The sequence below is a fragment of the Rhinolophus sinicus genome, chromosome 15 (assembly GCF_057876585.1).
Source record: "Rhinolophus sinicus isolate RSI-liver-muscle chromosome 15, RSI-T2T, whole genome shotgun sequence".
NCBI classification, from domain to species: Eukaryota; Metazoa; Chordata; class Mammalia; order Chiroptera; family Rhinolophidae; genus Rhinolophus; species Rhinolophus sinicus.
The window spans coordinates 25,293,136-25,315,091 of record NC_142515.1 but is presented as its reverse complement, the minus strand read 5'-3'; the positions used below and the strand labels follow the sequence as shown (position 1 = coordinate 25,315,091).

Sequence of the window (21,956 nt, the reverse complement as noted above, 5' to 3'; positions counted from 1 at the left end):
CTCCCACGTGACCGCCCAGCCTGGGGAGGGGCTGGAAGCCGCGACACCGCTTAGTAGGTTCGAGCCCCGCCCCTGCCTTGGTGAGCTTTTGCCGGCGGTGCAGTTTGCTGCGGCTTAGTTGTCCGGCCCAGCGAATTCTGACTCCTGCTGTCGCGTGGCCACCTTCATCCTGTCCTCAAGGAGGGCGCCTAAGGATTGGGGGTCTCGCCTACAACTGTCGGGGGCACCTGCTGCGTCCGGCACTGTGCTAGGCCCTTCCCCTTGCTTTAGTTCAAGCAATTTCCCACTGAGGCACTGGGAACCTCCCCATGTAGCCGCGTTTTAGAGAAGAGGAAACTGAGGCCCAAAGAGAAGAAATAACTTGCAGAGGGGCCGGATTAGGATGAGCACCGTGGTCTCCCGGTTCCTGGCTGGGCTCTTACCCACTGGCTTTAAGTGATGAACTGCAAGTCTGGACGAGACCTGCGTATTTCCCCGACCTCCTGGGGAGGAGACACACTGCAGAAGCGCCCAGCTGCCACCAGAGTGCCAGCGCTGGAATTTCTTTTTAAGGGTTCTCAATTCATTTTGGGGGTGGGGGATACACATTACGTGCTTCGTTCTGAACCTGTGTTTGCAAGATTTTCTTAAACAGTGTGTACATTTGTAGTGGCTGAAAGTGGGGCTGGAGCTGATGAAGGTCATGATGGAACTAAATGCACACACCCGTCACCCCTCAGTGCCCTGGTGCCTCCTGGGAACTTTGAATTTTGGGGACCGTCTGGGGTACAGCAGATGGAGCGCCCTCTGGGCAAAGGCAGGGGCCAAGCATTAATGCCTCTACCACTTGCAGAGAAAGCCAACATCACTCCTCCTCCCCTTCCCCATTCACTGCCCACCCCTGGCAGCCCACCTTAGCCCAAACCTTCCAACTCCCCATCTACAGAACATAGTCTGACTGCAGGCACCTCTGTCTCCAGCCCACAGTTGAGATCTTCTGGCTGTGAACTCTTTATCCTGTTATTTTTCACTCACCATGTTTCTCTTGCGTCAAACTCTTCATAGCCATGAATTTCAGTGGTTGAATAAATTCCATCAAATGGATATGCTGCTATTTACTTATTCCCTCCCTCTACTAGCCCATTTCCCACCAGCAATGTATAAGGGTCCTGATTTCTCCACATTTGTGATAACACTTGTTATTGTCTATTTTAGCCATTCTAGTGGGTGTGAAGTGATATTCATTGTGATTTTGATTTATATTTCTCTAATGATTAACGATGTTTAGTATCTTTTCATGTGCTTTGCAGCCTTTTGTATATCTTCTTTGGAGAAATGTCTTTTCAAATCTTTTGTCCATTTTAAAGTTAATTGTCTTTTTATTATTGAGTTGTAAGAGTTCTTTATATATCTTGGATACAAGTCCCTTATTAGATATATGACTTGCATAATTTTTCTCCCTTTATGTGGTTTGTCTTTTCACTTAATGGTATCTCTTGTAGCACAAAAGTTTTCAATTTTGATGTAATCTAATTTATCTATTTGTGTCCAGGTTTTTGTGTCAACATAAGTTTTTATTTCACTTGGGTAAATACCTAGGAGTGAGATGACTGGGCTGTATGGAAAAATGTATGTTTAAGTTTATATTAAGCTGCTGAACTGTTTTTCAAAGTGCATGCACCGTTTTACATTCCTTCAAGCAATACTGAGAGTTTTAGTTGCTCTGTAGCCTCCTTAATATTTGATATTGTCTTTTTCTAACTTCAGCCATTCTAGTAGGTCTGTAGTAGTATCTCATTGTGGTTTTAGTTTCCATTTTCCTAAAGACTAATGATGTTGAACTTCTTTTCATGTGCTTATGCAATCTATATCTCTTTTCTGGTAAAGTGTTCACATCATTTGCTCATTTTTAAATTGGATTGTCTTGCTTTGTATTATTTATATGATTTCTTTATATATTTGCATGCAAATCCTTTATCATATATTGGTTTTGCATTTTTTTCCCAGTCTGTGGCTTTGTCTTTTCATTTTCTTTACAGTGACTTTCAAAAGAACAGAAATCTTTGTACTTCTTATTTACTGTCTAAAAGAGCTTTGCCTGAGCCAGGGTCACAAAAATTTTCTCCTGTGTTTTCTTCCAGAAGTTTTATAGTTGTGCATTTATGTCTATGATCCATTTGAGTTGTTTTTGTAGATGGTATGATAGAAGTATTCGTTATTTTGCACAATGTCCAGTATGTCTAGTTCCATTTGTTGAAAAAATATCCTTTCTCCACTGAATTACATTGACACATTTGTCTCAGATCAATTGATCATATATATGTGGATCTATTTCTGGACTCTCTATTCTGTTCAATAAATTTAGAAGGATTCAGGTCACATTAAGGATTTTATGGATTTTCTTAAATAGCTTTTGGTTTCGTCAACTTTCATTGTTTTTATTTTTTTTTATTTTACCAATTTCTGTACTGATACGTACTATTTTTTTCCCTCTGTTTGCTTTGAATTTAATTTGCTCTTTTTTTGTATAGTTTCTTAAGATAGAAACTGATCCATTGATTTGAGACCTTTTGTCTTTTTTTAACACAGAAGTTTACTGCTATAATTTTCCCCCAAGGTGCTGCTTTATCAGCAAAACTTTTGATAAGTTACATATTTTTTCATTTAGTTCAAAATGCTTTCTAATTTTTCTTTTGATTTTTTTTGACCCATGGGTTATTCAGAAGTATGTCATTAATTTCCAAACATTGGGAGGTTTTCCAGGTATCTATTGATTTCTATTTCCATTCCATTTAGTCCGAGGATATGCTTTGTGTGACTTCAGTCCTTTTAAATTTATCGATGACCTTGGATACGGTCTATCTTGGTGATGCCCATAGCAATTCAGGAGGCCAAGTGCTGAAGATGGGAGAACCCACATCAGTCTGGATCCCGAAAGGACTACATGGAACAGAACACCTGCCCACCTTATCCCATTACCACTAATTGAATTTTACACGATCTATGAGCAAGAAATAAACTTCAGTTGTGTTAAGCCATTGAAATTCTGGGGTTTGCCTGATACTGCGGCTAATAGTTATTTTAACTAAGATAGACAATGACGTCTAACTTGGTTGGTACAATTTGATTTTCATTTAGACTACTTGAAGCAAAGATTGTGGGGGAAGAGGGCAGCTCAAACAAACTCCTCAGTATATGTTAGTTCTCAGGTAGTCAGCCTTAAGGTCAAGGTGTAGCATCGACAACAGCGGCCTCCCTCTCCCCACAGAACACCCTGAGAACAGAAACTTAGAGTATTCACATTTTATTACTTACAGAACATTACCTCAAAATATAAACTACCTCATGGACCCAAACTCTGTAATCACTGGGATCATATAAGCCTTAATATAATCTGTTTTCTGGAAGAAAATATTCACACCTGTTCAAATCCCCTGCACAGAGAACAAACTTTCCCTGGGAGGCATCCCCACACTCATTTTGCCAACTTCCAGATAATAAAACTAAGGTTTCTTTTTGCTTCTCTCCAAAATATAATTTATTACATAACATTTACAACATAAAAAAGAATCCCAGAATAAGTTCATGAATAATAACTAGAAGAGTTAAGTTTGTGATGTGGGCTGTAAAGAAGGGCCCCCTTTTCTCTGCTGGGTACGTGGGACAGTCATTTGGAACTTGGTCGGCTTTTCACGAACGCTCCCAGGGCTCTCAGGGGCTGCTGTGGGGTTTGGAAGGAAGTGGGTGCCGAAGCACTTGATGTGCTGTCTTTTGGTATTTTGGCTATCTTGTTTTAGAGTGATATTTGCAAATACTACCCCTAGGGCAACGATTACTGGATGTATTATTTAGTCTGGGAAGATGCAGAGAAACTTCCAAACTGCTGGGAGTGGGGTGGGGGTGGGGAGGAGGAGCAGTGCTTGCAGGCAGCGCAAGTGTGGGTGCTGACTCCTCTGCCACTTGCCTCCAGGGCGCATGACCAAGAATGATCACGTGTGATGGGCGGTGGTGGTGGGAGTGGCCTTTTACATTGTTCTACAGGAAAACAGAGAGGGAGAGGAGCAGACCAGGAGGGCCGCCTTGAGCCTAGATTCAAAATTCTATAGCCAAGGCTCGTCAGGGCCTGACTCACTGTCCTCAGAGTTGCTAGGTGGCTTCCCCCAACCCAAGACTGACTGTACTGGGTGAAGGCACTGCTAGGGTTCTCTGTAGACACACACGGGACGTTAAGAAAGCTAGCTGTGAACAACATGGAGATGAGACAAAGGTGGCCACAACCAGTCCAGTGAGTGGGAGCACGGTGCAATGAGAGCAGGCTTTGGAGTCCAACAGATCTGGGGGCAAGTTGCAGCTCTGCCCCTCTGCTTATCTGGTGTCTTGGATAAGTTACCTCTCTGGTCCTCCCCAAATATTCACCGCCGAGGCCTGGGATAGGAAGGCAGTTACAGAAACCTTTGTGTCCCTGTTAGGAGAACTAGGAGGCAGTGAGGCCCCATTACAATGGAATGCCTATTGTAATGGCACAATGTTTGGGTCTTATAATAACCGTTTCTCTTTGAGAACCCCTTGCTATCTTATTTTCAATTCCGGTACATCCTATGACAAGATTGCAAATGTTTCTACAATCAAAACTTAATTCCCTCTCAGTGGGCTCCAGGTTGGGGATAGAGTGGCTGGCAGAGGTGAGGCTGTGGAACTAGCGAGTATGTTAGTGGAAAAGAGCCATTGGCAGTGTCCAGTCTGAGGCTGCAGGCAAGGGACGAGGAGAAAGCCAGGCTGCACAAATGTGTATGCTCCTTCTTCCCTTGCCTTCTCCAAACTTTATCTCTATTTTGGTTGCTATACTGATACTCCAAAATTTTAAAGTCTTTCCCTGTTCCAGCGTTTTTACTGTTAGAGGGATCCACCTGGTTCACCTTTGCTTCTGCAGAGACTAAACACTGCCCTTTTGTTTTCAGAAATAAACTGCTCTCAGTGGATTTCCAAGGTGAGTCATGCATCCATCCCAAACACAGGGACGCTGAGTACACATGGTAGAGCACACCTGCAGATGTTGGGCCTGGCCTGGTTGGGACCACTTGTGGGGTCCTCCCTGCTGACCCAGCCCAGGAGGCTGCACAGGCTCCCTGGTGCTGAGAGCTGGTGAGGGCCTCTCAGGCAGAATCCACCAACTACCTCTGCCCTGTCAGAGGTGCGGGGCTTGGGCCCATCTGCCGGCTGCTGGGGAGGCTGACCGCGCCTTTGGGAATTGCAGGCCTCTGTCTCACTGTAGCTCAGTTCTGGTATTCTCAAGCTTTTCTCCAGCTGGAGATAATGCTAACATCCCACTGTTGCAGGTTTTTCAGGGCACTAGAAGAATTGGGACGCTCTCTCCAAATAACAATGGGAATTTTTTCTGAGCCTTTGCGATAAGAAAGGAGAAAAATCATTCCTAGAGGCAGAAGCAGCAGAAAATCATCTCAACAAAAGGCACAGACTTCTCATTACACATTATCACGCTTTCAAATAATCACCTCGGAAGCCCATTCTTTGGTTTAAAATAAAGTGGTTCTTAAAGTCGTAGATTATCTCAGCCATGTCTTGTTTCAGGAGGAAACATCTGATCTGGGGAGGCTGGTGGATGAGCTCTTCTGTGCAGGGGCCCAGCCTGGTGAGCTGCTCCGTTGATGTAGATGGTGATGCTGAATTTTGCCACAGGCTGTCTTTTGGGGGGAGTGTGACAGGGGAGTCCATTATAAGGAGTGCTTCCCACTGATCTAGTCATTCCCCCCACCCCAAAATGAAAAATCCAGGACAGATGCCCTGTACTAAAGTCTCTATGGAATGTGACGTTACAGTGAGATTCTCAGTTTCCTTTGAATAATGCAAATACTTCCGTGAGATAGCTGTAAAGTTAGAATTTCAGGACTCCAAAGATAAAGTTCAGTGATTCCCTTCTCCTTTTTATTAACTAAAAAACAAAACAAAACTGAAACCTCTTAGGAGCAGCATTTAATATACAGAGAAAGACAGAAGCAGCAGGAACTGCCTATATTCTGCATGTGTAGAGGCTTAGTGAAGAATCAACACTTACTTACAGAAGGTTGGTTTGAATGGAGCTTTGGAGGTCCTGGCTGTACTGAATTAGCAGAATCTATGACGAGGTGAGGGGGTGAGTCTGAATTGGGCAGCCACTGAGCTCGGTGGTTAAATGAACGGGCTCTGGATTGATATCAGCACTAATTTGTAAAACTTTGGAGAAACAACTCCTTAGTCTCTCACTTCTCTTTTCTGCTCTCTTCCTCACTTTGGCCTGTCCTCTGCCACTTCTTTCTCCTCCTTTCTCTCTCTTCCCCTCTCATGGCTGAAGCTTCAGTGGGAGGCGCCTGCTTTCAGAGAAGAGGAGGCCCCTCTAGGTAGTGTTGTGGCTGCGTGTCAGGGTCTGCACTTCTCTTCCCAGCTGCGTCCAGGCTGAGACACCCACTGATTGGGTCCAACTGGTCTTTGGTCTCCCCCTTTCTTGATGCACCTACTGTGTGCTGTTCTTCCTGTACCTAATAATAAGCCTGTCAAACCTGAATCCACTATCTTCCTGACACATAAAACACGCCTGATGGCTTCCCTCTCCCAAATTCCCAGTTCTTCAAGCTGAGAATCCTCTACCTCTTCTCCTGTCAGGTAGTCTCCCTCCTGTCTCTCCCCTAACCAGTTACTTTGCACACTTGGCTCTAATCCTTAACCCCTTGGGCATCTGCTTCAGCCTCCCTTGCCTCTGGCCTCAGCGACTCTGCCCCCCACCTCATTCCTATCCTTTTACAATAGAAATTGTATCACTCTCTTAGTTGGAACCCTGTGACATTGTCACATATCTCCTCCTTTTCAAAAAGGATCATTCATGTCATGTATCCCAAAAGAGAAAATCACATCCACAGAAAAGAAAGTCATTTCGGTCACAGATTGTTTGTAGAGACCCACATACCCCTTGACTCATACAGAAGGGCTGTGTCATGAACTTCAACCCACTCCACTTGCCCCCTGCCCACCTGGGAGCTTCCCACCTACTATTCCACCGTTTGCCCATCAGACCTGTCTCCAGATTTCACCTCCCCCAAAACGGCTAACTGAAAGCTTGGTTCACTGATCAAATAAGCTGGTCTGGGACAGGATGGTCCTGGTCATCTTCAAGGACCAGACTGGATTTCTGCCTTGTACATGCATTGAGAGGCACACAGCTACTTGGGAAGAGGCAGACATGTTAGTTGTGTCTTGCAGTGAGGACCTTTGATATTTACACCTCTTTTTTTTTTTTTTTTTTTAATGATTTTGGTCAACCAAAGCATTGAGGGCTTATCTCTATTAAATATTCTCTCAAATTTGAAGGTCTAATTATTTGCTCTGTGTGTGTGTGAGTGTGTGTGTGTGTGTGTACATATGTGTCGTGGTGGTTTGTCATGCTTTCTCTTTGTACTAAAACTCTCTCCCTCAGAGCCACATGACAGATGATAATTACTTTTTGTGGTGCTGAATACATTGCTCTCCACTCAATGAACACTGTTACCTGACTCCCATTTCAACCCCGGGGAATCCGGATTCACAGAGGAATAGAACCTTCTTACAAAATCCGTAGAATGATTGCCATTTTACTTCTGAAGCACCCGCTTCCCAGCGGCATAGCCAGTGATTGATGCCACTGTCAGAAACCCAGAGGCACACACACTCATACATCAGCTGGGAAATGACATCAACAGCTCACCCAGCAGGCCAGTGCTGACTCACCCACTTGCTCCCTTCTGAGAAAAGAGCTGATAGGAAACCCAGAGCAACAGCAGGGAACAAAGGAAGTAGTTGGAAAAGGATCGGGCTCTTAAAAGTCCGCTAGGTTCTTTCCTTTCTCATCTTCTGCTGAGCGCAGCAGCCATAGGCTGAAGTCTGTAATTCTACTGCTGTGCGGCCAGGATCCTGGGCTGTTATTCAGTTTGTCCTGGGAGTGTGCGGTGAGTTGTTTTCATGGTACATATACAAAGATACATACAGCTCTAAACACATACCTTCATCCCTCTGTAGGTACAAATGATGTCCACATTTTCCTTTGGGATGGATGTGACCTGTACAGGCGAAGCTCGTGCTATGACATTTGTCTTTTTGGAGAGCAAGTCTATGTTGATTCCAGCAGGATGGGGCAGCAGAGACTGGTTCGTTGCTAAGAAAGTGTCTGAAAAATAAGGATACTATTGGGGCAGAGGAGTAGAAAGCAGTCCAGTAGGCCCACTGGCACCTTGTGAGTGTGAGAAGGGTTTATCGGTAGCGGCAGGCCAAAGCGTTGACATTCTTGACCACATAAAAGCCCATGGTGACTGGAGGGATGACCAATGTCCGGCCGGCCCGCAGGGGGCGGGGCTTCAATTCTGGGAGGGTCCCATCGTCCACCATCGCTAAGGGCTGGCCGTTCAGCTGCACTGCTCTAAGGTGAGGAAAAACAGCATTGCATTAAAAGGGAGCCATTGCAACAAAGCCTAGGCAGCCCCAGACTGCTGCCAGTCTGATATGTGCACAGCTATCACTTACTGACACTTGCTATGCCCAGATCTCACTTCGGGGCTTGATTTTAATAATGAATTCAAGCATCCCAGCAACACTCTGAGGAGGAAATTATCATTATCTCTATTCTACAGGTGGTGGGTAATTGACTTGCCCAAGGTCATGTAGCTTGTAGGTCTGGGAGCCAGGCTTTGAACACAGGTAGTCTAGTTCCACAGGCATATCATTTAGACAAGTGACAGGTCTCCGTGATGCAGAAGCTGAAAAGTGTCTCATGCTTAATTTTTTAAAAAACTTTTATTTAAGTATGTTTTTCCAGGACCCATCAGCTCCAAGTCAAGTAGTTGTTTCAATCTAGTTGTGGAGGGTACAGCTCACAGTGGCCCCTGTGGGGATCGAACCGGCGACCTTGTTGTTAAGAGCTCCACGCTCTAACCAACTGAGCTAACTGGCCGCCCCTCATGCCTAATTTTTTAAAAATCATAATAGCACTTCAGTTTGACTTTTCTACCTAAAGAGTTTTTGCTTGTGGAATGATGCACAGGCTTAAAGTGATTTCAGAAATCTCCTTTTTAACTCAAATTTTTCGTTAATTTATCCGACAGATTAGAGAACTGACATCATATTACTTGTATTGGGTTGTTCTGAAGGACAGAGACATACCTTTAACAACTCTCCTCGTAACCTAAGAATGAATTTTCATACCTAATATTTAATGTGTGTTTCTATTTTAGCAACACAACAAAGTGGGTGATGAAGTAGGCATTTGTGATCACAATTCATCTGTCTTCCCTGCTTTTTTTCTTCCTGTGGACCAGCCACCTTCAAACCTAAGAAGGAGGCCACATATGTAGTGCGTGTAGAGAGCAAAGAGAAACAGATCACCTATCTTTGGCCTATGGTGCAGAATTCACACAACTTCCCAGTTTTTCCTGACTGGGGAGTGACTCGTACAGCCATGTACCAAGGTCAAAGCTCAGTTTTATGGGTCAGAAAAAAAGGCCTGAACCAGGCCACCAGCTGGAAATAAAGCTGTGAGTTACCCTCAGAAAATCAACACTCCATGGTGATGACTATTTCTGGGCTTTGCCCAACCTCCACTGTGATAACACTGCAGTGCTATCTCATCTGAGCTGTAAAGAAAATAAAATGTTAGAAATTGATACAAAGGTCTTTGTTTAGTGTTCCTCCTGTGCTGTGAATGATAGACAGGTTTAGAGAGAGATAATCAGACTCATGCCCAATAGAGCAGTGAATTCCCAGAGATAAGTGTGTTGTAAATTGCTCCCGGTGGAGAGTGAGGCAGAGAAGCAGCTCCAGACTTGAGCCCACATGAATAAGATTGGGTCCAGTCCAGATCTGACTCCTCCTCCTCTTGTTGCTATGCCTGAGGAATGAATGAGTGAGAAGGGAACCGACTCCTGTTTGGACAGCCAGGCCTGCCTCTGGGAGGTGCGGCGGTAGGAGAATCAAGATCTGAAGATAGGTGTTGACTTCACCAAAATACGCAAGGAGCTTTTGCTCCAAATTTAAGTGACCCTCTCTGTTGAAGACAGCCTCCTCATGGAGTGGGAGGCAGGTGAGGAGAGGTGGTTTTGTTGCAGAATAAAACAAAACAAAACAAAACAAAACAAAACAAAACAAAACAAAACAAAACAAAACAAAACAACAGCCCAGACACGTCTTCACAGTGCATTTTCATTATTTTGTTTCGGATGGTGTGACTATCCAACAATCAGACCTATGCATTGGCAATTACAAGTTCTATAATACGAATTAATCTTTCCACACCATACTCATATAAATATCACTTCTCTCCTTGAAAACCTTCAATGGTCCCTCTTACACACAGAATTAGGTGCAAGCGTCCCCTTGGGGAATTACGGAGATAACGCCCTTTTAGATTCAGCTGATCCCAGAGTATTGACATCTTTGGCTTCTGGGAAGTGCAAAACCAAGTGTGATAAGCAAGTCTTTTAATGTCTATACTAATAACGAGTAGTTATTCTGGAACAGGCCCCATTCTAATTTCCCTATTTGTTGGTTAAAAAGCTAACTCGGGTGTGTGGAACTCGGGTGTGTGGAACAGGGAGCATGGTTGATTCTGGATGGATCTCTAACTCCAGGAGCTGGACCACTAACTTGTTAGATACTATGGGAAATCTCTTAACCTCACTTCCTGTCATCTTTGCATCGGTAAGAATGCTATATAGGCTATAGTGTGAATGAGATGAAATAAAAATATGAAAGTGCTTTGAAAGCATAATGAGCCATATATGTGGGAGATGGTGGTGTTCTTTTGTTATCCTTTTCATTGCCGTTACGAGTAAACATTTTGGTCCTTGTACGTGACTGCTTTATGGCATCGACAAGTTTCATGGCTCCCTGCTTAGAGCCCTCTCTTCCCTTGGCACCCATGTTCTCTCTCTCTCTCTGTTTGCCTCCTTCATTTCTGCATATTGTTTCTTTTTCAAGGGGACGGTTCTCTTCGACCTGCCTCTCAGATATTGGGGTTCCTGGTGCTTTGTCTGTGGACATCTTCTCTTCCCACACTACGTACTCCCCCTGGGCGCTATTAGCTACATCCGGGACTTTGATTATTAGCCACATGTCGTTGCTTCCCCAACCTGTACCTCCAGCCTAGATCCTTCTCCACTTAGCTGTCGCACAGGAACTTCAAAGTCACTCTGCCCAAAGTCAAAATCTTCTACTCAAACCTTATCCTTTTCTCTGCCTTTTGATCTTTGTGCTGGTACCACGACCTGTCTGATTACCTAAGCCAGAAAGCTGGGAGTCATCTGAGACTTCTCGCTCAGTTCCCATATATAGGGTCACTAAGTCCAATCAATTCTACCTTTTAATATTTGTCAAATCTGCCCCTTTGACTGCTATTGTTTTAGTTTAGACCCTCACGCTCTCGCATGCCACATTGTTGACCAAGAGATATGCTGCCGTCACTGCTCCAAGCTCTGTAACTCTCCATCCCTTCCACGTGAATATGGACAATGACGCCTTCTCTCAATAGCTCTCCAGTCTCAGACCCCACCAGCGCTCCAATGCCAAGTAACTGTGGATAACAGACCTCTGGGTGAGGGTGTGGGAAGAGTTGGCAGTCTTGTAAGTCTTTCATCAATATACGCATGAACAGAGATTGTTTCACAATGAAAAACTAGTAAGTCTTGCACATAGATGAGACTATTTCTCAAATGAAAATGCAAGTAGATATTGTTAGGATTACGACACACAAGTCCCTTAAATGGATAGTAAATATCTTTCAGATGTGAATGCCAGTAGACACTGTTGGGATAACTAAGACACACGTTGATTTAAAACTCTCATAAAATTCCCAGCAAGATTTTTTGAGAGGACAAGGGCATCATGAGCTCTTTTTCAAAAAAGAGATCGTAAAAGGACAATTGCTATAAGGTGAGAGGGCTACGACATTTGTTGACATTGCAAAGGAACCCTCCTACCTTTGACAAGGCCCGCACCCTTGTCCCAGCAGGACCAGATGAGGTGACTTGCAGTTCAGCTTCTGGGCGGTTGCATACGGAGCTCCCTCTGTTGGACTAACTACTTTGGTCCTTGTAGAGTCTGCCCAGGTGTTGTTCCCTCTGGGGAACCTTCTCTGACCCCGGGTTAAGAGCCTCATCCTGGGCTCTCTTGTACCCTAAACTTCCCTATAAGCACCTCACTGAATTGTAGTGTTTTACTCACTCTGTCCCTCCGGACTGTGAGCTTGGTGCAGAAAGGGATCCTGTCTTTCATCCTTAAATCCTCGGTGCCTAACAAGGTGCTTGGCACAGAGTAAGGACGAAATATTTTCTGAACAAGTGAATGGAATTTTGAGGCTCTTTTGCATTATTTCTGGTCTTCCTGGATCGAGTTTCTCCAGTTCTAAAGATGCTCTCTGGAGGCTCGTTGAGTGTCTTAACAGATTTCATTAACGTACCAATTACTCTTGCTCTCAGTGGCTCTGGAGATGTTAGCTAAGACCTGAATTATCACTGGTTCTTATAGTCACTCACTGGATTCCTTATCCCATCCTGATACGAGGCCATTGATCATTGCTAGTGTTCTCCTTAAAAAAGATCTATATGACCATCCCTTCGCTAAGCCAATATGAGTCAAGTTTGTGAGAACTTGAGTCCTCCTATGTCCTCTACAAAGTTCCTTCATTATAAAGATGGACTGTGTGCTTTACCACTTCCATTCTATTTTTCCTGCTTATATTTTTCTTTTAATATTTATCCTGTTATCCAGTGAAGTCATATCAAGCTAAATATTACAGGAATCTTTCACTTTCATGAACTGAACAATTTGTAAATTTGCAAACATAATCATGTTAATGAAAAAAAAATCATTGATTATTGAGTACTGTCAATGCAAAAGTCACTATGCTATGACTTACTTTGACTATCGCATTCAGTCCTTACAACCAAAGCAGATATTAGCATCCCTATATTACAGATGAGGAAATCCAAGTTTAGAGGGGTCTAAAACTCACCGAAGTCACACAGCCAGTAAGGGCAGAGCTGAGACTGCACCGCTGCCTTTCCCCACAGTCTTATCTGGCCTTTCTTGTGATTGCTAAAGAGCCCTGGGAGGCACATAGGGCAAGATTATTATTATTATTGTAACTTCACTATTGAGACAAGGTCAGAGAGGTTAAGTGGTCTGGGCAAGGTCACATAGCTAATAGGTGGCTAAGCTAGGTCTCAAATTCAGGCTTCCTGACATTTCTTTCTACTATTTCATGTTGTTCTCCAATTCCAGATGGCACTCACCAGGATCATATTTCTTTCTCTGAAAACCTTTCTTGTCATATTTTCATCATATTCTGGCATCTCCTCACTGCCCATGGTTTTTCCAACCAAATGCTAAATGATCCAGACTATGTTGAACTATGTCTCTTAATTCCCTAGCTGCTGAGGGCATTGAAATTATCCAAATATTAGGACAACTGGGTTTTATCACCATTTGTTTTCACAAAGTCTGAGGTACTTTGCAATTCCTAAAGCTGTTTTCTTTATGTTGCATGCTATTTGAAATGGGATTCTATGTCTCAATTTGGAGTCAAGCCCTCTGCTCTTCAGATCTCTATGGGAGTCCCTTGGTCAGGTCACTCTTTCCCCCAGCACCTGTCTATAGTCTGGTCTTCATGTCTTATTATGGCTCTTGCTAGCCATGAATATCGAAGCAAGCTTTCCATTGTTCTGAGGTCTCAGAAGCAAGTCTAGTGAGCATGCCCTTCAACAGTCTGGAAGATACGTGGCTGGAATCTGGTCTGGCTCCTGGTGGGCTTTTGTAGGAGCAGAGACAGGGGAAGCCTGTGTATTATTGGGAGCAGTCTTGGGACCCCGTGTCTGGTTCAGGCTGGAATACTTGGGGCACTGCATGGGAAGTGAAAGGACTAAAGAGATAACCAGCTCCGTCTGAGCAACTTTGAAAAAGTGATTTGCCTTCTCTGAGCTTGGGTTTCTCAGCTTGTAAGACAACCTAGATGAACTCGAACATTCCTTCTGGCTTGAACATTTTTCCGGCAAGTGGCCCACAGCCTAACAGCGAGCCTGAGGCAGACTTTAATGTCAAGTTTAGAGTGATTGTGCACAAATAGAAATCTGACCATGACATTGACCTACTAAATGTTCTGTGCTTCCCTGCTAATCTTAGAACATTGTCCCAAGTCCTTACAAGACCCCCTAAGCACCACCTTTTACGTCGTTCTCCAGCTCCTTAGAGGCTCACTCTAGCTCCTACCCATTCCAGCTCCCCACCACCCACCACTTCCTTTCACTCTGTGCCGCAGTTTCTCCCATCACAATCTCTCTAATCTCAGGGTTTTGTACATGTTGCCTCTGCCTGAAACCTTCTTCACACTCCTTTCCTGCTTCCAGCTTCTTTTTCCTACTTGTCCCTCCAAACCGCTCCCATATTACCCACAGTACATCTCGGGTCTCAGCACTTACCGCGCGGTAGTGGGATTGCCGACTGCTTGTCAGTCTCTCCCCAAGACAGGAAGACCATGTGTCTGTCCTTTTCCTCCTGCACGCTCCTGTCCACCCACTCACACAGTAGATGCTCAATAAAAGAAGGATTGGCTATAAATACGTGGGTAGCAGCACTACAACCTAGACGAACGACACTGGACTGGAAGGCCTGAGGCTGAATTCTGAGCATGACGTGCAGGCCTAGATATGCCACCAGTCCGCTCTGCTCTGTTTCCGGGTTGTTAAATGACGACAGGCAGGGAGGGACAGAGGAGACATGGGGGAGAGGGAGAAGAAGGAGAATGAATAGACATCTGTGTGTGTGTTTGCGGGGGGGGGGGGGTTGCATGGAGGGGGTGTTTAGGGGATATCAGCTCGCTTTGCTCAGCAACCCGCACACCTCCTAGTTCTGACCCTATTCCAGTGTGCTTCCCCAGGAGCCACTAGAGGTCACTCTTGCTCCACACAACTGCGCAGGAGGGGTGTGTGGGGGGGTGCTAGGCAGTGGCTCCCAGGAAGCCAGAAGCACGTGAGTCTGCCCCCACATGCCCCTCTACCACCGGGGGATGGCCGGGAGTTGTGCCCTGTGCTTGGCCTAATGAGAAACAAACCACAGGATCAATCAAATCCCAACAAAAACTTCGTTGCGGTCCACTCGGCTGGGTTCCCACCTGGAATAAGGCTAATACCGTATTAACGAAATGTGCGAAGCCGGTTGCGATTTCTGCCAGTGGTGCGGGCTTCCCGGACAGTGTGCAGGGAGGGGATCCGCGCAGGTGCTGGGCTGGTGGCGCCTGAGTGACTTGGCGCCCAGCTCTCCAGTCCCAGGTCCACAGCGCCTCCGCCCAATCCCCGGCCACCACCGGTGGGTGTTTCACAGCGTCCCCCCCTCCCCCCAACCCCCTGCCAGGCCCGAGCTGCCCCATCGAGGTCGCCTGCCTGGGTTAGCAAGGTTACAGTATGTGCAGCTGCCCTTCCTTTGTCCAGGTCAGGGGCAGGTTAGAGCCAGAAGAGAGCCCGGCCAGGTTTGAGGACAGAAGGGCCTTGCTCCTCTCACTGCTCTGGGAGAGGCTGTGCTCTGGGGTAGCTGAGAGGAAGTTCATTTGAAATGGCCATGAGTGATTACTACCCCGCTGAGAGGGCTGCTCAGGAGTGGCCACCACAGGCCAGTGTCCCTGGCCCCACATGCCCAGCTGGAGCAAAGGCTGTCGGATGCTCATGACCCATCTTCTGCTGCTCCTACTCCTCAGGGGTCATGGGAGGTGCACTTCCTCCCAAGTGTGTCCTGCAGCTTTCCTCCTATGTGCTTTCTGCTCTGCACAGAATCTGGTTAGAATTTGTCAAAAAGTATACATGCACTTTCCTCCGGGCCCCATAGGATGCGGCTTCCTCCACCAGGGCCTTATCTGAGAGCCTCAGCTGGAGGAGAGGCACACTGTCTGCTGCTCCCTTTTAGCACACATCCTTCTCAGCTTTATTTTATCCATGTGCAGGAGTCATTTTTCCTGCTACACAGAGTTGTTTTCATTTCTTAATTTTCAGTACCACGCCATCCAGTGCCTTCTTGCCCATGACAGTGCAAATGAATGCTTGTCGAGCTCCACTCAGTCAACCTTTCTAGTTCTCATGTGGCTGGTGGGACACGCCAATCCCTTCCTCTGTTGTTGTTATAGAGAGGAGACTGCGAGAGAGAAACAAATGGAGACAAAACCTTCCTGTTTCCCTTGCCCCTTCAAAAGTCCACATCATATATGAAGTTCCTGGCTGCCGAGACATTTGGAGGCTGATAAGATCATTTGCCCTTTGTCCTTCCCTTTGAGGGCATATTGAAACAGTGAGGAGTATCGATCCAGCTTCTGTATCACTGAGCAGAGAAGACACTATGCAAGCAGAGCTGGGGGATTTTATAGGCGACTTGTTAGGGATCTAGGCTTTTCCTGTTTGCAGTTAGGTGCGGGGGTCCTGATCTGATCTGTGTTCTAGTCAAGAATGTATAATAATTGTTCAAGCCACAATGGGATTCCACCGTGCACTTCTAATGGTTTAAAATAACTGAACATACTTGGCAGACAAGATGAGAGCCCATCTAAGGAACCTGGATTTATACTGATATTGTTAACTCCCAAGAGATGAGGGACTCAGGTAGGGGCAGTTTGGGAAGAACATTTGATTCTGTGACCATGTCAAAGGTCCATGTCCTGGGCACAATCACACTGAAACCACAGGACACAAGAGGCACCAGCTATAAAACTCATGGAGACTTTAACATGTGGTTACCTCTGTTGCCTTCCCATTGTAAGGAATGGGTGCCATGATCACCGCATTCACAAGTGGAGTGTAAGGGACATTACTTATATCCCTACTGTTCTCTGTGTTGTAAAGATTCAATTATAATAGACAGAAACAGAAACATGCAAATGTGTGGTCAGACACACGGTAATTAACACATTACACAAGGAGAGAGACAGACGGGAAATCAACTTCTTGGCCTGGATTTCAAGGCCTTCTGCCTTCTGGCCCTAATATATTTTTGTGGCCTTTCCCCTCACCCCATAAAGCATCTCTATTCCAGTCATGTGAGATGATGTGCCATGCCCCCAAAGTGGCCCTGCAGACGTTGTCCTCCCAAACTTTCAGTAAGCCTGAGTTCCCTCCAGCATTTCCCAGACATGTAGCACGTTCTTCCAGCTCTTGCTCATTGGCCCTCAGCCCTCAGGATTTCCCAGGTTCTGTTCGTTACACTCCCCCTTGCCTATATTTACCCTCTTGGGGTCTGTCTGGTCTTGTCTTCAAGTATTCTCTAGGAGAAGGGAGCAGGTTTCTGCAGCCCCAACTGTGTGAAGCTGGAAGAGGCAGTGGAAGGGGGGCGGGGTGCAGGATCATCCCCTTTACAGGCAGCCTGCAGGTGAGATGGAGAGTCAGGTAAGAGGGCAGGAGTGTGTGTGTGTGTGTGTATGTGTGTGTGTGTGTGTGCACGTGTGCATGCCTGCACACATGTGCACAGATAGGTTTTCTGTATGTAACAGTATGAGATACAGTCCATGAGCCATGCCCCCATTTAGTTCCATTACTATTAGGTCATGGCTCCCAGGATACCTATTCAAATATGTTAAATCAAAAGGAAACATATCTCAGTTTTATCAGCTGTTGAGTGTTCTCTATAATACCAGGTGCACGGGCGTACCCTCAATAGGGAAGAATAAGTAGCACAGGTTGTGTTCCAGGGTCCACAGAAGGCAAAGTACAGAGTGCGGTGACCGAATCATTCTTGCAAAGATGAGCGGGGAAGGGGTAGTCTGCCAGGGATTGCTGGTGTCTGGACGTTGGGGCACAGGCTCGTGCTCCAGCCCCTTGTTTGGAATGAACCACATCCTGTCACGGGCTCCCAATGCTTGGCAGCCAAAGAAATACAGATTCAGGGCCCAGGCCCTGTTATAAGGATGAGGTGGATTAGGACTTTTTACTTCCCTGGGGCTTGTGTGTGTCCATCACCTGAACCACAGCCTCTAGAGTGTGTGGAGAAAGGAGAAGACAAAGGGCCATTTCTTCTCAGTCCACCAGAACTGCCTACATGTTCTGCTTCCCTGTCCCTCAGTTTAGAATCAACTGCTCAGAAACATGTTAGCTTTACCCTAAAGCGCTCATTTACCAGTATTTCATCCAGGTGACAACTGGAACAGAATGGAAATCTGTGCCTGCAGCGAGGGTCCCCCAAGTGAGCGGAGGTGGGGAGGAGAGGCCACAGCCCCAAGGGACTGCTATGCAGAGAGATTCCAGCTGCTGGGAGTGAGCTGGAAATAAATATATCCCGGAGCCGAAAACAAATGAAAAACTCTTAGAAAATAACAGTGAAAAAACCCTGGATTTCCAAACATCTTGGTTTAAGATGTCGAGTGACTGTAAAATATAAAAGCATTTTATGATGCTCTAATCTGCAGCGTGATCTGTACATTACTAATCTGGGAGTTAAAACAAAACAAACAAGGAAACCTTTGGGGAGCCGTACACATCCTTCCACTCAGTTACAGAGAACCCTCTAGGGGTTTATGGCATGTTCACACCTTTGGCAAAATGGCTTAGTGCCTGAATGTAGAACAGAATCTGGGTGAAATCAAAGATGCAAATCAGCAGGGATCTTGTTCCAATGTTTTCTAGAGGGACAACTGTTCTCCACTTTGGCCACATATTTGAATTCCCTGGCGAGCTTTAAAAAATACTGATGCCTGGGTCCCAGCCCAGAGATTTTGGTTTAATTGGTCTGGGGTGAGGCTTGGGCACTGGGGTTTTTAAAACTCCCCAGGTAATTCAAATTGCAGGCACGGTTGAGCACCAGGGGTAGAAGAAAGAGTGAGAATTATGTTTGCAGCTGGGGGTGGAGGGGAATCAGCTTTCTAACCACTGCATTCTGAATTTATTTTGAATAAAACCAGCTTTTCTTACTTTTTTAGAGCACCATGTCAGGAGGCCACATTTTTTTATCCTAAAAGGAAGATAGGACCTTTTAAAAGGCATGCTTTTTGTTGACTAGTCTGAAACGAGCATTTTTGCTCTTTCCATAGAACCACTTCATTTCATGTTTCCCTGGATTGTGCACCCTGGGGAGACGAGCACACTCCTTGGGGAAGAGTCTGTGGCACTTTACAGGACGGATTAAGAACCGAAATCAGGTGAAGCATTCGCACGGATGATGAAGAGTTCCTTTAACAGTCAAAGGAACTACTTTGTCCTTTTCTACAAGTGCAAGTTGTATAAAGTCTCAAGCTGTGTCACAGAGAGCTCCTCACAGACAGTGCTTCAAGCTCCCTTTAGGCAAGAGGAACTAAGGGGATTAAACATATCATTCAGTACCCTCACTGCATCTTCTAGATATGTATACAATTTTTTACTTAGATAGTACTATACACATTGGTTAAAGGTAGCCATCCCTTTCTGAGCCACAAATATCCTCAAATGAGCATGCAAAACTCCTCTAAGTTTCAGGGAGTAAGCTTACATTGACTAAAGATTGGTAAGGGTCATTTCTCTAAATACAGAGAGTGCCAAAAAAAAAAAATGTATACACATTTTAAGAAAGGAAAAAAACTGTATTAAAATTGTAATACAATGAATGACGCTAGCATTCATTTGATTAACGCCATCTTTTGAGCGAACGTCATATTCCACGTTGCTACCGTAATTCAATTCAACTTCAAAAAGTAATACATAGATAACATCTCTTAAAATGTGTACATTTCCTTTTGGCACCCCTGGTATTTACTTCTCTTTGTTTCTACAGACTGACTCACAGCCTTAAGTATTTTTATAAATATAGACACTCATATATATATTTCTAGTTCTACTTTTACAGTGTCTTTCAGACTTTCTGAAGTGGAACACTAACTTGAGTGTTGCTGGTTAGAGTAAGTATCACCTTCCTGTCACTCATGGTGGCTCAAACGCTTCCTACTCGAAGGCACCTTTCTTGCCACCAACTGCTCCCAGCCTCTGCAGCTTAGCTTTCCTCCTAAGGGACTCTGAGTGGCCTTTCAAAAGGGCTGCAGATGCAGTAAAGATGTAGTTGCATCTTCACTGGCAGGGCCTTTTCTTCCAGGTCAGAGAGCTCTCTATTCTAACCCTTATTCTTAAAAAAGGATTTTTTATTTTTTATTTTTTTTAAGGGCATTTTAAAATTAGCACCTGAAGCCCTGCATGGGTGAACAGGTTCCTTCACACTCAGCTTGAACAGCACAACTATTGATGTTCTTTACCTCTTAAAGGATAATGAAATAAATTCCAAATGCATTAAAGAGATGAATATAAAAAATGAAACAGAAAAGAATCTAGAAGAAAATAAAGATACCTATTTATCCAATTTCGGGAATATAAACACATACACATATAAGTAGAAAAGAAGAAGCCACAAAGCAAAAGATAAATAGATTTACCTATGTAAAAAGGGAACACTTCTGTACGTCAGGATAAAAATGAAATCGTTGGAAAATAGCAAATAATATGCTGGAGAAAATATTTCAACACATATAGTAGATAGGAAAGGGTAAATTGCCTTATATTAGAAAAAACTTACAAATCATTAATAAAACAGGTAACACCCCAGTAGAAAAATAAACAAAGGACACACAAAATTCATAAAAGCAATATAATACTAATAGACATAAAAAATTTCAACCTCTCTAATACTCAAAGAATACAAATTAAATAGAGATACTATTTTTCATTATAAAGTAGGCAAAGATTTAAAAATCTTACTATTCTGTGTTGGGGAGGTAAATTGTAATAACAAAATGTTCACATTTCCTTCTCCTTCTCAGACCTCTGCAGCTAAGAGTGTCTGAGGTGAGAAAATTGAACTGTTAATCAATGTGAAATAAGGTTCTAAAACTCAATGGATTCCAAGCAAGCAGGATAGCGAGCAATCTGTAAACCAGGCTATTTGAGGACTGGGAGTGGTTGAAAGAGCTGAGAGTGTTGAGCTTGGAGTCTAGAATTCTAAGGGGAGACATATTGAAAAGTTGTGGTGATGGAAGGAGAACTGGCTCTGAGTGGTGAACACACAATGGGATTTATAGATGATGTAATACAGAATTGTACACCTGAAATCTATGTAATTTTACTAACAATTGTCACCCCAATAAATTTAAAAAATAAATAAAAAAAAATTAAAAAAAAAGTTGTGATAAGGAACATATAGATTTACTCTGCTTAATTTTTCTGAAGCAAGGGTGGAAATGAGAAGAAAACACCCTTTGGCCACAGATAAAGAGGATCTTTTCTACAACTGAGCCACCTCCTCCTAGAGTAGGCCAACTCGTGAGATGAGCAGTCTCATCAGACAGAAACTGACAGGCTTTCTGTGCAGGATGTTATAGAAGAAACACCTTGATCTTTAAGAGTACTTCCAATTTTTCCTCTATAAAGCCATCTTTTAATAAATGTGCAACTTTAACACAGTGGTTTATTTTAAAAAGAAACTAATGTAACGGATGCCAAACAAGTGAAGATACTAGAAATCTGCCCAGAGTACACACCTCTGGTCGATCAGAGTTCAGAACCTCCAGGTACCAACTAATATCCGCAGTGTAGAAGTTAAACCCTTAGACGTCTGGAGTTGGCTGAGCTAAACTCGTAATGGCCCTTTGGTTCCAGAAAACAGGTCTTCAGATTTTATTTTTGAATGTGTGAGCAAGAAGTCTTGGTGCAGTATTCTCAGGGTTAAGGGTTTTTCCAAAGCTCCTTTCGCCAGATCTGTCTATGTCTCAAAATACATGTGGTGCTTCCCATTATCATCAGAGAGAGATTGTGGGGGGTCAGGTGGTGGCCAGGTCAGCCCTCAGGACTTTTCACACCAGCCAAGCTCTGAATCTGGAGATGAAGTATCAGAATGTGTTCTGTTCCAAAAGGGACATGAAGTTATTTTTAAAATCTTAGCACCTGGGAGTTACTTGAGTATTTTCAGAGCCATTCTGTTTGGCT

The 21,956-nt window shown here is 44.5% G+C and overlaps 1 protein-coding gene across 2 annotated transcripts in view; it reads right to left on the bottom strand.

Moving 5' to 3' along the window:
• Positions 1–3,267: 3,267 nt before the first annotated feature.
• HPSE2 (heparanase 2 (inactive)) overlaps positions 3,268–21,956 on the bottom strand; it is a 530,036-nt gene continuing 511,347 nt past the window's right edge. For both annotated transcript variants that reach the window (XM_088791901.1, XM_074339233.2), the window contains one exon: positions 3,268–8,419. In XM_088791901.1, coding sequence (XP_088648027.1) covers positions 8,254–8,419 — 166 coding nt within the window. In that variant the 3' untranslated portion in view covers positions 3,268–8,253. The remainder of the gene's footprint in view (positions 8,420–21,956) is intronic.